General features: G+C 39.4%; 1 protein-coding gene across 1 annotated transcript in view; it reads right to left on the minus strand.

Moving 5' to 3' along the window:
• Positions 1-238: 238 nt before the first annotated feature.
• The window catches only part of PAX9 (paired box 9), a 46,977-nt gene continuing 29,161 nt past the window's right edge, over positions 239-18,054 (minus strand). Inside the window, exons 4-5 of the mRNA XM_077262666.1 lie at positions 8,856-9,060; positions 239-1,624 (exon numbers count right to left, since the gene is read on the minus strand). Of these exons, the coding sequence (XP_077118781.1) occupies positions 1,527-1,624; positions 8,856-9,060 (303 nt within the window). The 3' untranslated portion in view covers positions 239-1,526. The remainder of the gene's footprint in view (positions 1,625-8,855; positions 9,061-18,054) is intronic.

The following is an 18,054-nucleotide window of genomic DNA, read 5'->3' on the forward strand; positions in this document are numbered from 1 at the left end:
CAATGAAGGAGTAGAACCATCTCAAGGAGGAGCGCAAGGAAATGGACAGCATGTGACTCATTCCCAAGAAGACTCATGGCTGTACTAGCTCAAAAGGGCGCTTCTACTCAATACTGAGCAAAGAGTCTGAATACCTATGACCATGTGATATTTCAGTTTTTCTTTTTTAATAAATTTGCATTGTGTACATTAATGAGAAAAAAATGAACTTTTTTGAATTTACCAAATGGCTGCAATGAAACAAAGAGTTAAACATTTAAAGGGTCTGAGTACTTTCTGTACCCACTGTAAGTCTATAGCGCCTCATTTGATTTCTAAAAAACTAAATGGAATAGAAGCTCTGGTCACATAATGTGAATAGGCAAATTGAAGACCTGTCATGTAAATTAAAAAGGACCGGGAACAGTAGTGGAAACCGGGGAAGGTGGCAATTGGTACGAATTGTAATACACTTGCACTACATCACAAATAATTCGGGGAGTATGGAAAAATTGTTTAAAGAATTTGGCTCCTCTTTCAACTTGTGTGTGCCACCGCCAGAAAAATATGCTAGTTAGAAGCTTAGGTGTCGATCATAAACTAAACCTCCCATTTCAATCTGCAGAAAAAGTTTAAACATTTCAAGAAGTTCTATGCCAGAATTCAGCGGGGACCATCATGAGTTTTTTTTTTTTCCTTTTTAAATTATCTACAAAAAATTCACCTGTAAAGTAAAAGACAAAATATTACCCCGACCCTCCCGCCCATTAGTTAACTTGGACCATAATAACCATAATAATTAAAACCTATACAAAAAGACAGAACACGTTTTCACATTTCCGCTTTGGTTTGTGCTTGTCATCTACCATATGTTTACATATCCTAGTAGATGTTGGGCCAAGACGTGTCTTATTTAATGCTTAAGAGGCTGAATCGTGGATTGTATGAATGAGTCCTCCAGATTTTATCTGGTTCGATCACTTTGAGTGACCATAAACCTTTGTGTAGTTTGGGTTTTAAACCCATATACCCCATGTTTGGCTATCGAACATTTGCAAAACTTCACCCAGCACGAGGTGCACTGCAAGTCCAAAGTCCCTTCATTTCCTCTTCACATTGAATTCAGGTTTCATGACTAGATTTCTTTTGTGTGAGAGATTCTAAATTTTTAAAGCTACAAACCACAAGTCTTATAAAAGGCAAATAGATGTTGAGCGTACGGTAACAAAACTTCCTTTTTTTTGTTTTAGTTCAACGGGAAAGTGGCATGTCTCAAATTCCATAAGAAGGTGCAGAGATATGGTTCAATGAATCCAGAGAAGATTCTTTCACAGTATGTCCACCAGGTGTATGTCTTTCATGATGACCACATATCCAGGTGAAGATGAGACAGCTGGTTGCTTTGCACAAGTGGTCAGGTGTTCACGATCCATGTGATTGGCAGATTTCTGGCAAAATTCCAGTTCTGCATGTGCTACTGGCTTGATAGGATATGGAATGTTTTCCGTGATACTTGTATGTCAGATTGCAGAGGTTGTCCTTCATTTCTATGCACTTGTCATATGAGCAACTGTCCCGTGGCGTTGGGATGTGTGGTAGGACTGTGGAGATTTACGCAAATGGATGCTTACTTTTGTTTCTTCTGCTAAAAATTCAAATGAAAAAAAAATTATATAAATTAGAATTAATTCCATTTCTTTCAAATGCTAATAGAATATTTAAAGGTAATCTGTCACAAGGTTTTTGCTACCCTATCAGAGAGGCACAGAGACTCCGGAGACGTCTCACTTACTTTACTGGACTCTGGAGTTTTGATAAAATTCCTGTTTTCTCTGCTGCAGATCTAGCAGTTCTCAGAATGCTGAGCTTTGTATAGCCCCGCCCACACCAGTGATTGTACACAGAATGCTGCCAATGTGCAAAGGGTGAAAGCTAATCAGTGGTGTGGGCAGGGCTATACATAGCTCATGAATATGGAGAACTACCTGGCAGCAGGGTTACTAGTCCTCTAGTGATAATCTCCTGCTGATAAAACTAATTTTTGAAAAGAAAAAAGTGGAAAAAATTACATCAACTTACCACAAATACCAACGGTCATGTGGATAAATTCCAAAAATTGATGCTGGTATCCCCATCGGCAAATCGTAGTTGAAAATTGTGGATTTTAATGGACACTAATAAAATGGAATTTTAATACCAAGAATCAAACAAAAAAGTAACACATTGAAAAATACATTTTTTTACATGTTATTTTTGGTTTGATTCTTTGGATGTTAATGGACGAGTGGATTTTTTAATACATTCTTTTTGGTGCCAGATTACAACTTTTTTTTATCTATAATTTTATAAAAACTACAGTAAGTGACATCACATGAATCAGGTTCTCTGTCTCTAAATGATGCTCTCAGAATAAGTAGCAAAAACCTAGTGACCGATTCCATAAAATGGAACTAATATATCTATATTATATCTTCACTTACTAAAAAAGAAAGCAAACAGGGATTTTAGCACAAGCAAAACTTGAAACTCCATGAACCAAATACGGAATTACTAATCCAGTACCCCACCAGTCTCTATTTATAATACTGGTGACCTGCGAAGCAGAGTACCAGACTACCTAGCAGGTACAGTCGTGGCCAAAAGTTTTGAGACTCACACAAATTTTGGTTCTGCTGCCTCAGTGTTTTTCAATCTTTTAGTTGGATGTTTCTATGGTTACTGATGTACAATTATAAGAATTTAGGACGTTTTTACTAACAAATACATCTAGTGTATATATATATATATATATATATATATATATATATATATATATATATATATATATATACAGTACAGACCAAAAGTTTGGACACACCTTCTCATTTTAAGATTTTTCTGTATTTTCATGACTATGAAAATTGTACATTCACACTGAAGGCATCAAAACTATGAATTAACACATGTGGAATTATATACTTAACAAAAAAAATGTGAAACAACTGAAAATGTCTTATATTCTAGGTTCTTCAAAGTAGCCACCTTTTGCTTTGATGACTGCTTTGCACACTCTTGGCATTCTCTTGATGAGCTTCAAGAGGTAGTCATTGGAAATGGTCTTCCAGCAATCTTGAAGGAGTTCCCAGAGATGTTTAGAACTTGTTGGCCCTTTTGCCTTCACTCTGCGGTCCAGCTCACCCCAAACCACCTCGATTGGGTTCAGGTCTGGTGACTGTGGAGGCCAGGTCATCTGGCGTAGCACCCCATCACTCTCTTCCTTGTTCAAATAGCCCTTACACAGCCTGGAGGTGTGTTTGGGGTCATTGTCCTGTTGAAAAATAAATGATGGTCCAACTAAACGCAAACCACATGGAATAGCATGCCGCTGCAAGATGCTGTGGTAGCCATGCTGGTTCAGTAAGCCTTCAATTTTGAATAAATCCCCATCAGTGTCACAAGCAAAGCACCCCCATACCATCACACCTCATCCTCCATGCTTCACGGTGGCAAGCAGGCATCTATCCATCCGTTCACTTTTTCTGCGTCGCACAAAGACACGGTGGTTGGAACCAAAGATTTCAAATTTGGACTCATCAGACCAAAGCACAGATTTCCACTGGTCTAATGTCCATTCCTTGTGTTCTTTAGCCCAAACAAGTCTCTTTTGCTTGTTGCCTGTCCTTAGCAGTGGTTTCCTAGCAGCTATTTTACCATGAAGGCCTGCTGCACAAAGTCTCCTCTTAACAGTTGTTGTAGAGATGTGTCTGCTGCTAGAACTCTGTGTGGCATTGACCTGGTCTCTATTCTGAGCTGCTGTTAACCTGCGATTTCTGAGGCTGGTGACTAGGATAAACTTATCCTCAGAAGCAGAGGTGACTCTTGGTCTTCCTTTCCTGGGGCGGTCCTCATGTGAGCCAGTTTCTTTGTAGCGCTTGATGGTTTTTGCCACTGCACTTGGGGACACTTTCAAAGTTTTCCCAATTTTTCGAACTGACTGACCTTCACTTCTTAAAGTAATGATGACCACTCGTTTTTCTTTACTTAGCTGCTTTTTTCTTGCCATAATACAAATTCTCAGTCTATTCAGTAGGACTATCAGCTGTGTATCCACCAGACTTCTGCACAACACAACTGATGGTCCCAACCCCATTTATAAGGCAAGAAATCCCACTTATTAAACCTGACAGGGCACACCTGTGAAGTGAAAGCCATTCCCGGTGACTACCTATTGAAGCTCATCAAGAGAATGCCAAGAGTGTGCAAAGCAGTCATCAAAGCAAAAGGTGGCTACGTTTAAGAACCTAGAATATAAGACATAATTTCAATTGTTTCACACTTTTTTGTTAAGTACATAATTTCACATGTGTTAATTCATAGTTTTGATGCCTTCAGTGTGAATGTACAATTTTCATAGTCATGAAAATACAGAACAATCTTTAAATGAGAAGGTGTGTCCAAACTTTTGGTCTGTACTGTATATATATCTATCCTCACCCTTTTTGAAGATTCACAACTGGTTCTCAATGGGATTGAGATCTGGGGAGTTTTTTGACCATGAACCCAAAATGTCAATGTTTTGTTCACTGACCTACTTAGGTATCACTTTTGCCTTGTGACATTGTCTCCATCATGCTAGAAAAAGCATTGTTCATAACCAAATTGGTCCTGGATCATTGAGAAACGTTGCACTTGGTGAGTGCTAAAGCAAATCCTGTGTCTGCTAACAGTAAAGTTTTCTGCTGCCATTGATGCGTGGGGTTGCTTCTTATTCAAGGAAGTGGGGTCATCAGAATTTTGCCATAGACTAAAGGGAACCTGTCACCTCCAAAATCGAAGGTGAGCTAAGCCCACCAGCATCAGGGGCGATAAGCCCCCGATGTAACCTGAAAGATGAGAAAAAGAGGTTATATTATACTCACCCATGGGCGGTCGCGCTGTTGTCCGGCCCGATGGGTGTTGCGGTCCGGTCCGAGGCCTCCTGTCTTCATCAGATGACGTCCTCTTCTTGTCTTCACGCTGCGGCTCCGGCGCAGGCGTACTTTGTCTGCCCTGTTGAGGGCAGAGCAAAGTACTGCAGTGAGCAGTCGCCGGGCCTCTCTGACCTTTCCCAGAGCCGCAGCGTGAAGACAAGAAGAGGACGTCATCGTAAGAAGATGGGAGGCCCCGGACCGCGACGCCCATCGTACCGGGACCGCCCCTGGGTGAGTATAATCTTGGGGGTGACAGGTTCCCTTTAAATAATAATATCTACACCTTCTACATAAGCTACTTCTCCCAACCATTCAGGAGCAATAGTATTTGTCAATAAAAGTGTAAAAACTTATTAAATGCTGATAATTGTATTTCAGCAACCATAAAAACAGACGACTCTAAGATTTAAAAAACACTGAAGCAGCAAATTTTGTGAAAACCAAAGTTTGTATCAGTCTCAAAAGTTTTGGCCATGATTGTACCTCTTTCTTTAGAATATCAAAGAAGTATCTAGCTGCGATTGAGTATAGCAAAAAAGGTAATCATCACCAATCTGGGGCTGCCTTTTTTATTCAATAAAAGAATGTGCAGCCCCAGATTAGTGATTTTACTAACTATAACTGCTTAAACTTAACCCTACAGACCCCCAAGAAAGCTCCACAAATGTTAAGGCCGAGCTGTGGGGTTGTGGGATGCAGAGCAGGATCCCACAAGCCTCTGCATGGTTACATAGGTTGAACATGATGAGCCTAGGTCTTTTTTCAACCTTTCTCCACCAATTGTTCATTTTGTCAATAAATTAACTATAACCTGCATCCATCCCTTGTATAAATGCTGTTATAGTTTCTGCCATTACCACCTCTTGTGGTCGGGCATTCCACAGTCTGACTGCTCTAACTGTAAAGAACCCTTTCCTATTTAACTGTCGACCTGTAATGAGTGCCCCCTGGTCCTAAGTATGGTCCTTGGAATGAATAAGTCATGCGCTAGTCCTTTGTACTGACCACACAAATATATTTATATATATAAATGAGATCCCCTCTGAGATGTCTTCTTTATCTACTATATAATTGTCTAAGGGTCACTTCCGTCTTTCTGTCTGTCTGTCTGTAACGGAAATCCTAAGTTGCTGATTGGTCGCGGCAAAACAGCCACGACCAATCAGCAACGGGCACAGTCCGGCGGCAAAATGGCCGCTCCTTACTCCCCGCAGTCAGTGCCCGCTCCATACTCCCCTCCAGTCAGCACTCACACAGGGTTAATGGCAGCGTTAACGGACCGCGTTATGCCGCGGTGTAACGCACTCCGTTACTCTGCTATTAACCGTGTGACCAACTTTTTCCTATTGATGCTGCCTATGCAGTATCAATAGTAAAAAGATCTAATGTTAAAGATAATAAAAAAATAAAAAATAGTTATATACTCACCGTCCGTCAGCCCCTCGGATCCAGAACAGGCCTTTCCCGCTCCTCGCGATGCTCCGGTGACCGCTCCATGCATTGCGATCTCGCGAGATGATGATGTAGCGGTTTCGCGAGACTGCTACGTCATCATCTCGCGAGACCGCAATGCTCCTCGCGCGCTCCGGTCCCAAGAGTGCATCGGTAAACGCTTCGGATCCGGGGGCCAACGGAAGGTGAGTATATAACTATTTTTTATTTGAATTCTTTTTTTAACAGGGATATGATGCCCACATTGCTATATACTACGTGGGCTGTGCAATATACTACGTGGGCAGTGCAATATACTATGTGGGCTGTGCAATATACTACGTGGCTGTGCAATATACTACGTGGGCTGTGCTATATACTACGTGGCTGTGTTATACACTACATGGGCTGTTATACACTACATGGGCTGTTATATACTACATGGGCTGTGCTATATACTACGTGGCTGTGCTATATACTACGTGGGCTGTGTTATACACTACGTGGGCTGTTATATACTACATGGGCTGTGTTATACACTACGTGGGCTGTGTTATATACTGCGTGCTTGGGCTGTTATAAACTACGTGGCTGTGTTATATGGTATGTGGGCTGTTATACACTCCGTGGGCTGTGCTATATACTCCGTGGGCTGTGTTATATACTATGTGACTGTGCTATATACTCCGTGGGCTGTGCTATATACTACGTGGCTGTGCTATATACTACGTGGCTGTGCTATATACTACATGGCTGTGCTATGTACTATGTGGCTGTGCTATTTACTATGTGGGCTGTTATATACTACGTGGCTGTGCTATATAGTACGTGGCCGGCCGCGAACAATCAGCGACAGGCGCAGTCCGGCCGCGAATTGGAGCGGGATTTGAACCACGCTTCGCTAATTGGTCACGTTTGGCCGAATCCTGTGTATTCAATGTATTATTCTAAAATCTTCATAAATAAACTACATACATATTCTAGAATACCCGATGCGTTAGAATCGGGCTACCATCTAGTAAGTTATAAAAGCCCAATTTTTCCAACCTCTCATCATATGAGAGGCCTTCCATCCCTTGTAATAATCTAGTTGACCGCCTTTGAACTGACTAACTTCTAAATATCCTTTTTAAAATGTGAAGCCCATAACTGGATCCCATATTCTAGATGTGGCCTCACCAGTGATTTATAAAGTGTTAACAATATGTTGGGATCGCGGGATTTTCTCTCTCTTTTTATACACCCTATAATCTTGTTTGCTTTTGCAGCTGCTGCTTGACATTGAGTACTGCTGCCCAGCTTACTTGTAACCAGAATACCCAAGTCCTTCTCTTGATCTGTAGTACCGAGTATACTTCCATTTAATGTATGTGCAGCAATAGGATTACTCCGTGCTAGGTGCATTACTCTACATTAAACCCCTGCAGACCCTCTCTCTTTGTAGATACACGGCAGCACTGTTACTTCATATTTACTTAGGTTGAAAAATACACAGGTCCATCAAGTTCAACTTTTCTCCACCAGTTATACATTCTCTATTGCTAGATTATTCATAACCCACAATGCCCTCTGTTACGACTTTACTAAGTGGTTACTGAACAGTAAAGTCAGTGGTGGCGCTGGGTTAGTGCAAAGAATGATATCTCGATCTTTCACTGAGAGAAAGACCACGGAGGGTTGCGGGATCCTACTCTGCATGTCGAGATCCCACAAAACAGAAGGTTGGGCCTGACTTTTGGGAGAACATTAGGGTTACTTAGGAGACCTTTTGACAATTTATATTTTGAGAAATCACTAATCTGGGGCTGCCCACTCTTTTGCTGAGTAAAAAGGGCAGCCACAGATTGGTGATAGGTACTCTTTAATACACAAGTCAGGAAACACTTCCAGTTTTGAGTTGAGTGCTTGGTCAAGGTTATGTTAGTGTACGTTCCCACACTGTTTTTTTTTTTTCAAGCAGATCTGCTCCAAAACAGTTTGAAAAACTCTTTCTATTAATTTCTATGAGAATTCCACATTGATGTTCATACATACTGATAGGGAATTTAGATTGTGAGCCCCATTGGGGACAGCGATGATAATGTGTGCAAAGCTGTAAAGCGCTGCGGAATATGTTAGCGCTATATAAAAAAAAATAAAGAAAGAAAAAAAGAAAGATATAAGAAGTTTTAGCATTTTTTTCTGAAGAGGCTTTAAAATAATAGGTGCATGTTACTACTTTGAAGCAGATCCTGATTAAATACACTTCACATCAGATAAAATCAGAAAAAGTGTGCAAGGCTACCATTTAATGGTGAAAAGCCACCTTATTAATGTAGCAGAAAAACAAATGAGCTGTGTTAATAAATTGGCTTTTTCTTAGTATTAATGGTCGTCTCCTTTTTTCTCTTGTGGTTTCCTATATGATAAGCCAACATCAGGTTTATTTGATGCACATATAGTGGGTTCTGGGCCAGTTATCTAGGTGGTTCTCACCTTCTCGTGCTGTGTGCATACCTTTAAATGCTAGTGATGCGGCAATGTCGCAGTTATGAGGAGATAATGGCATACCCCCGGTATGCTGCCATCCATGACCTGTCACATACCCTGTGGGGGCTGCTGTGCCATATGCCATGTATGGGGACACTGGTGCTGGAGTGGGGTATGGAGTCATTCCTGAAGCTGCAACAAAACTACCAACCGTTGGTAAACCACTGGCTGTCTGCAAAAAAGAAAGGCAAAGAATTATTGTTAAGATTTTGATTCACACATAATTTAAGAATCTTCATTTACATTCGTGCTCGTCTTGTGGGAAATACTTTTTATGAATGTTATGTCCCAAATATGTTATATTTTACCTTTGTTGCAGTACTTATTTTCCTTATTTTCAAGTATTTGATACACTGCCAATTTTGCAAGTTTACCCACCTACAAAGATTGGAAAGGTCTGTAATTTTTGACATACAGTGGGGAAAATAAGTATTTGATCCCTTGCTGATTTTGTAAGTTTGCCCACTGACAGACATAAACAGTCTATAATTTTAAGGGTAGATTAATTTTAACATTGAGAGATAGAATATCAAAAATAAAATCCAGAAAATCACATTGTATAAATTATATAAATTTATTTGCATTTTGCAGTGAGAAATAAGTATTTGATCCCTCTGGCAAACAAGACTTAATACTTGGTGGCAAAACTCTTGTTGGCAAGCAGAGAGCCGTCAGACGTTTTTTGTAGTTAATGATGAGGTTTGCGTACATGTCAGGAGGAATTTTGGTCCACTCCTCTTTGCAGATCATCTCTAAATCATTACGATTAATTGCACCTGTTTGAACTTGTTACCTGTATAAAAGACACCTGTCCACACACTCAATCAGTCACACTTTAAACTCTCCACCATGGCCAAGACCAAAGAGCTGTCTAAGGACACCAGGGACAACATTGTAGACCTGCACAAGGCTCAGATGAGTTACAGGACAATAGGCAAACAGCCTGGCGAGAAGGCAACAACTGTTGGCATAATCATTAGAAGCTGGAAGAAACATAAGATGACTGTCAGTTTTCCTCGATCTGGGGCTATATGCAAGATCTCAACTCGTGGAGTAAGGATGATTCTGAGAAAGGTCAGGGATCAGCCCAGAACTACAAGGGAGGACCTGGTCAATGACCGGAAGAGGGCAGGGACCACAGTTTCAAATATTGCCATTAGTAACACACTATGCCTTCATGGATTTAAATCATGCAGGGCACGCAAGGTCCCCTTGCTCACTCCAGCAATGTCCGGGCCCGTTTGAAGTTTGCCAATGACCATCTGGATGATCCAGAGGAGGCATTGGAGAAGGTCATGTGGTCAGATGAGACCAAAATATAACTTTTTGTTATCAATTCAACTCACCGTGATTGGAGGAAGAAGAATGAGTACAACCACATCAACACACTTTTAGTGTGCTCTTTTGCAAATTGGACAGGGCGACTGCACTATATTGAAGGGAGAATGGATCAGGTCATGCATCGTTCCATCAGTAAGAGAATTGAAGATGGGTTGTTACATGACAATGACCCCAAACACCCAGCCACGGCAACTAAGGAGTGGCTCCATAAGAAGCATTTCAAGGTCCTGGAGTAGACTATCCAGTCTCCAGATCTGAACCCAATAGAAAATCTTTGGAGGGAGCTGAAACTCAATGTTGCCCAGTTACAGCCCCGAAACCTGAAAGACCTGGATGAGTGGGCCAAAATCCCTGCTGCAGTGTGTGCAAACTTGATCAAGAACTACTGGAAACGTCTGACCTCTGTAATTGCAAAGAAATGTTTTTGTACCAAATATTAAGTTCTGTTTTTCTATCATGTCAAATACCTATTTTATGCAATAAAATTCAAATTAATTATGTAAAACTCATACCATGTAATTTTCTTTTTTTTGTTTGTTTGTTTGTTTTAGATTCTGTCTCTCACAGTTGAAGTGGACCTACAATAAAAATTACAGACCTCTCCATTCTTTGTAGGTGGGAAAACTTGCAAAATCGGCAGTGTGTCAAATACTTATTTTCCCCACTGTATATCAGCACCACTCTTGTCTTTGGGCTTTGTCTGGCATTGCATCTCAGCTCTACTTATTAGAAAAGTTGTTTCTAGACATCCCATAGGCGACAGTGTTGCTGTTGTTGGGAAGTAAACATACAGCTTGCTTTATTCATGAACAAATTCATACTGCCATATTAGGCCATTTGGGACTTTAAACCGAAGTGAATACACATGGTGACACTGAAGCCCTTAAGATGTAGTCACTTTTGGACTAGAAGTGAGATCTGAAATGAGTCAGCAGCTGTAGAATAAAGTGAGGTTTATAGTCTTCTTCAGCTTTACAGTCTAAGCCATGTCTTTGAAAGTCTAGAGTGTGGCCATGCACCTGGGATAGATATGAGTGTTCCTAGGGGTTCCTCTCTCCATTACTGGTTTTCCAAGTCCTAAGATGTGGGTATAGAAATAATAGTAGTGTGGCATATCCTTCTAGTTTCTACAGAATCATCCATTGCCGCTCTTGCTCCTCCTATAGGCTTCGTTCGTTCTGCACATGCTCACTTGTAGTGAGGTTATGCTTTGCATATGTATTCCGCTTTATTTTTTTTGCAAACTATTTACACCCACATTATTGGCCAATTTCATGGCAAGGTCATAAGATCATGATTTTTTTTGAATACACGGTCCTAAAATAGTAGGAACATGTCCCATATTGTAGAGAAAACTTCAAAACCCATTTAAGGCTAAAACATGATGGAACGTCTATTCCAACCAACGATATTGTCATCCTAGATTGACATGAATTAAGAAAGATAATGCCTTCTAATGACTGACATCTTTCAACAAAGCAGCTTTAATAGGTTTTCTATCTGTGCACTTTCCTGATATGAGGAGGTGCCCTGTGGATCAGCGACACATCTTAAGAGTCTCAATGGCTTTCGTAGGAGTGGAAATCCCTTAGATGGATAAACCGATTCACAGCTTATTGACTAGAGGCCTACACTTCCATTCTCTCAATCCCACAAACAAAGGCGATGTTTGCCAAGTAGTTTTGACCTTAAAATTTCACACAAAGGATCCTTTAAACCTGAGCCACCAAGATCAACTTATTCCATTTGTTTAGACATCACCTTGAATGATCTGAAGTAAACAGCAGGACTTTTAGAGAGCCCCCAAATCTCCTGAGCGGTGGCAGGTGAATTAACCTTTCAGTACAATCACATCTGTAAAGATCTCCAATTTCAGGAAGACAAGTGGTGTGTTTGTGGGAAGCTTTATAGCCTATGTTATTTTAATAGCTCAGGTAGGAAAATCCCATAACAAGGTCCCGGAGACATTTGGTCTTTCTCATTCTTGCATTGTTCTACCCTATATTTTAGTAGCATCCCTTGAAGGTACAAAGCCCCCAAAAGTTAATCCAGTTTTAATGGCCCACCACATAGTTATCAATCTTTTTTTTCATGGTGACACCAGCTAATGTCATAAAGGCAACATTGAATTGAGCTCATATTTTTCTTTCCCAAGTTCTCAATAGCTGAAATAGAACTGAGGTTTTTTTTCTTTAAAACTAAATCCTCTATGTGAAACGCATGTTGTATTCATAGAATTAGGATATGTGCACAAGTCGAATATTTGCAGCAGATTTCTGCACCAAAAACCAGATTACTGGCAGAAAAAATATGCAAAAATACTCTTTTACGCATTTGTATTTACATTTTTTTCTCTAATTCATGTACCGTAAGTTGAAAATCACCAAAACAAACACCAAAGGAACCAAAATGCTGTGCTGCTGATTTGGAAAAAAAAGAATAGTGTGTATGATATTTCAGAATTGTCATTCAGTTTGCTGCAATGTAATGTAAAACAAAAAAATGGCTGGCACACCTGTTAGACAGAACCTAGGATAAAAACGATGGTTCTGTGTTGGCCCATTTTTCAGTTTTGCTTTAGTTCTTTGACCCTCCACCTCTTGCTTTCATACTGTGCCTTGGTACTGTACAGTGAAACATTTTTTTACCCTTGAAAAACATTTGGCAAAAATGTAGCAACATATGAACAAGCCTTTATTCTTAATGGCTACGGAAATCTTAAAGGGGTTGTCCAGGATACATTTGCATTTTCGCACAGTTTTGCAAACATAGAAAATAATAAAGATTCCAATACTCCTGTTCCCCAGGTCCAGCAATGACTCTCTGCTGCTGTTCCTGTCTTTGTTTACAAGCGTGGAAAGCTATGTAAACAGAATGAACGGCCCATTTTGGTTTTGGTTTAGCTTTTTGTACGTCGTTCATACAGGGGTGTGGCTCCTTTTTTGGGGGGCTGTTTATTTTGATTATATAGCTTTCCATGGGCAGATGTCTGAATTATAAGAGTTAGGTACCATGCCGAACCATGTCATGATTGGATGGCTTTTACATTTTTTTTAATCAAAACAATGTTAAGTACCCTAGATTATTTACATGTACTATTACTGTTTATTTACTATAGGTTATTTGCTCATTTTGTTTTTATCTTGGATTCTAGTTACGCCACTGTACGGAAGACTATTACGACTTGCTACAAGCAATACACTGCTTGTTACTTTTACCCTGACTAGTGGCATCACCGCATCCAGTAACTAACGACCCATGTTATAAAATTAAAAAACATTCTCTTTCCCCACGCAATGTAATCTGTTAAAAAGAAAACAAAGGCAAAGTTTATGTTCATTCTGTCTCACCAAAAAAAAACAACAGAATTTTAAAAAGATCAAGAAAATTGTTTGTGCTTCAAAATGATTCCAGTGAAAGCTGTAAGTCTTCTCACAAAAACCAAGCTCTTGTATTACTCAAAAATAAAAATGTTATGGATCTTTGAATTCAGCAATACAAAAACGGTTTTATTAAAAAAAAAAAGAAAAAAAGTTTACTGTGCTGAAGTAAAAATATATATTAAAGTATAGAAATTTGTATGACTGTATTTATAATGCAGAATAACTTTTTCATGTCATTATGCAATTAAAATAAGAATTTTGCTTTGAGGTTTGAAATAATGAATCAACTTTTTTTTTTATATATATATCTGATCTCTCAGTTATCTATTCCTCAGTATTTGTAATGTCCGTTTGGCATCAGATAAACTTTCTGGTCTGACATCTATGAACAGTAGCCCCAAAGTCAACATTAATCCAAAGTTGCTCAATGATTTGTAATTTGTGAAGTTTGTGCTTTTTGATTACTAATGATAAAAGATATAGTTCTCTTGTAAATGTTCCATATTTCTCTTGTTGCAACTGTAACAGAAATGGAAAAAAATAAAAATCTGTCCTTATGGCTATATAAAAACAAAAGAAAAAAATAAAATCAGATTTCCATGGTTGTAGTCACAGAGGTATGAACTACCCATTTAGCGGAATGGGATAAATTACTCGTATAATGTTTTTTTTTTGTTGACTGAGAGCTGCCATGTTGATTTATCCAGTGAACCAAGTCATTCCTAAAATTGTATCAGGCCAAGTGTTGAGTACATTGTAAACACTGTCATCCATAGAGATCACCATCATCCAGAAATCATCCCCTGCCAAGCGGCAGACACAGAAGAGTAGAATTATACTAATGAGATAAACAAACACCAGTTGTCAAACATTGGATTTAGTTGATTGACGTTATCCAAAGGAAATGTTTATTTTAATTCTGGCAGATCAGTTGGATCTCTCCTTGATTATTATTATTTTCCTTTGTCTTTACATTGGTTTTATATTTATTTAATAGGAATGTTAAACCCCTCCAAGAGTAGGTCCGACCAGCAAAAACAAATTATGGGCCCCTTGCTCTCTAACAGCTCATCAGAAAGCATTTTCTTCATGTCCTCTTTCCAGAAAATCCGTCACATCTAATCCCTCACAATTTTATTAGCTGTTTGCTGAATGTATGAAAAGGGACTTATTTTTTATCTGTTCATTTACAGTAAATTTGTGACCAAGAGTACAACAGTCTATCAATCTGCTTTACTCATGACTTCTGTTCGTCAATCAGCAAAAAGAAAATAAAACTGCGGCACAAGTAGCCAGGTATATAATAATGATGAGTGCTAAGTTTATATTGAACTCTGTATCGGATGGGTAACTAGTGCAACCAATGGCACAGGGTAGAGGCATCGGTGTAGCAGTTGGAGAAGAATATGATCCTGGCTGCTACATTGAGGAAGGAGAGGAGAGAGTTTAATAAGAGGGATGCTGGAAAGATATATATCTTTGTAGCCAGTAGATAGAAAGATATTTAGAATTGAGAGTCCTCAGTGGTTGATACCTTTTAATGGCTAACTGAAAAGATGGTAACAAATTGCAAGCTTTCGAGACTACTCAGGTCTCTTCATCAGGCATAGACTCATAGACTAATACAAATTCTGAAGAATCACATATTTATGCACAACACAGCACAGAGATAGTGTCATAGATAAGACAGGTGACGTGAAGCAAAACTACCATTATGGGAGAGTGATAAACAGTGATAAACAGTTATGTCCATAAATATTGGAGTCATGGGGGCGGGATGTGATGATGGAGCCTGTCTCTGGTTCACACATCCTGTGTATCGGGCAGCATTAATTGCCTGACAGGTTCCCTTTAAGTGTGTATAGAGCTCAACATTTCCAAGGGTAAAATTCTAATTCCAAATATGTTGTAATAAAAACCTATATATTAATGTAACTAACAAAAGATAAATTTGCAACACTTCGTAATGAGACATTTCCTATTGGTGTTGAGCAAGCACTCAACCTGACCGGCTATTGCTGCATCTTAAATAGTAACTATTGATTATAATAGAAGAAATGGTGAATCGTGTACAGTAATCCAGTATATTGTCTGAGTAGTTGAGTAGCCGAGAACAAGAAGTCACCGTCATCCTCATTCCTCTCCTTTCTGGTAACAGTAGAATGTGTACGGGAAGCAATGGCAAGGAAGAGAATTAGAGAGTACAAAAGAAAAGCCAAGGTCAAGAGATTGATCTTGATTTTTGAACAGTGATAAGATCTCTCTAAGCCCCATATTATTAGAGGCTTATTTGTCAAATGCTGGCATGTAGCCAGTCCTTTAACATGTCAGTGCTGGATTCATCATCTGTTTCACCACACCGATTTCTCTTAGGCATTTCTTTAGAGAAAAGAATCTGGATTTTGTTGATGAGAGGCACCACTGGTCGGATAGCTCATGCAATGGCAAGTTGATGGGGGAGCTGGAAGGCATTCCTCATCAAAGACTGTTTGTGTAATGACTCAAACTGATTAAATCGAACCATAAAGTTCACAACAACATTTAGTGTTCGTCTGACGTTATAGTAAAAGGGAAAGAAGCCACATGAATATACATAAAGTGTTAAAAAATATATAGTGTACCTGGCACTGCCATTTCCTTGCTGTGATTTTATTAATTCCATTTTCCAAGAGCCATAGCTGCTTTTTTTTATTTGTTGTTGCTCAGATTCACTGACGGACACAGACAGATGATGCCCCTGTGCAAGAATAATATATGGACTTTTGGAGACCAATAGGTCATCACAATGCACAATTCCACCAGATTTGGAGGTGGAAATGGGGCTTTTTACCTCTTGGGCCCCTGTGCGGCTTTACAAACTGCACCAATGATATAAGCACCCCTTGTCAGATTACATGGATGTTTTTTTTTTTATTCAACTGTTCGATCAAGTTCAACCAAATGTTGAGAAATGTGAAATTAGGGTCACATTCAATCAGGTCCCCCATGGAAGGAGAGTGTGCATCTCTAAAACTCGTTGGTTCAACAATGACCTAGCATACACGGAAATCAAGCCCGGGACGCTGCTACCTACCGGCCACAGCACTCACCAATCACTGCAGAACAACCTTCATTTGTATCCTACAACAATCAGTGCAAATAAACCCCAACCAAAACCACATTATCAGCAAAGCAATTGTAAAGCATTTGCCAGCAGTTTGCAAAGTTGGGACGACAAGACCATTCAGGGTAGTTAATTCTAGCATTAACATTGACTGAATAGTATAATTAGTCCCGGCCACGCCATTAAGTAAGATTTATGGCAAAAGAAACTTCACCTCTATTGATGAATTTGACAAATAGGTGCAACTCCTCCTCGAATTCACCCATTATGGCAGGAAAACCCCAAAAGTCCCAAAGCTCTGCATTGCAAAAAAAATTTGCAATTTTTCAAAGCATTTACGTCAGATTTCTGGGGTAAACACTTTGATGAATCTGGGCTTTCATGTTTTTTATGGTTGAATCGCTTTTGATCTCTGGTAGATTGAGGCTGACTATTTTGCAGCCATTGTGACTAGTTGATACTCTTTGCCAAGAGATCCATAAAAATAAGCTGATCATACCAGGAGTCAGATGTAATCTGTGTACAAACTTGGTTGCAAAAGCCTAATTTCCCTGCAGCACTCTCACAGGTGATATTAGGCATTACACCATACTTATTTAAATCAATGAGCGGTTTAAAAAAATATACAGTCTAGCCAGTCTAAGCCAGAATGTGTTGGGATGCGTTCACATGTGTAAGTGATAGGAAATTCTAAGAGAGCTCAAAAACATCTATAACATCTGAGAATGTCATTGAAAAAGACATATTTACTGCTGCCTGGCAGGGTATAAAGCCGCTTTCTGAACACTGACTGGTGTAGACACAAGATTACTGTGGTTTTCGGCTTGCAAAATATCTCACATGTAGTATCCGTGATGCTATATTAACGGCATTAAAGACATCCTGCTCTATAAATCAGTGTACAAAAAACGAGGAAAAGCGTAGAAAGATAAGACGTTCACAAGCGGACTGAATTGAGAACACATGCAAAAATCCTATTGTAGCAGCCAAATGTAGGGAATCATTGACTCATTATGGCTGTGATATAATGTTTCCTGCAGACCATTATCCTAGTCAGTGTTAGTGTGGGAAGCCTATCTGCTGGGGCAGTCTGAGCACTTAATGGCTGGTATACGGTACTTATTTCTGCTCATTTTCACATGTAGGATAGTCATAGACTAGTAAATCCATTTGCTGGGATCACTGTAGAAAAGAAAAACGGTAATAAAAAAATCAATATTCCTGTTCACAAGTAAACTTCTTTAAAAACTAAAAGTTAAAGGGTGTGTATACTTTAGTAACAACCCTCTATTGCTCCATTTCCATGGACACAGTGTAATAAGGGCTTTTTTTGCGGGAC

This window comes from Ranitomeya variabilis, chromosome 1, assembly GCF_051348905.1.
Source record: "Ranitomeya variabilis isolate aRanVar5 chromosome 1, aRanVar5.hap1, whole genome shotgun sequence".
NCBI lineage: Eukaryota > Metazoa > Chordata > Amphibia > Anura > Dendrobatidae > Ranitomeya > Ranitomeya variabilis.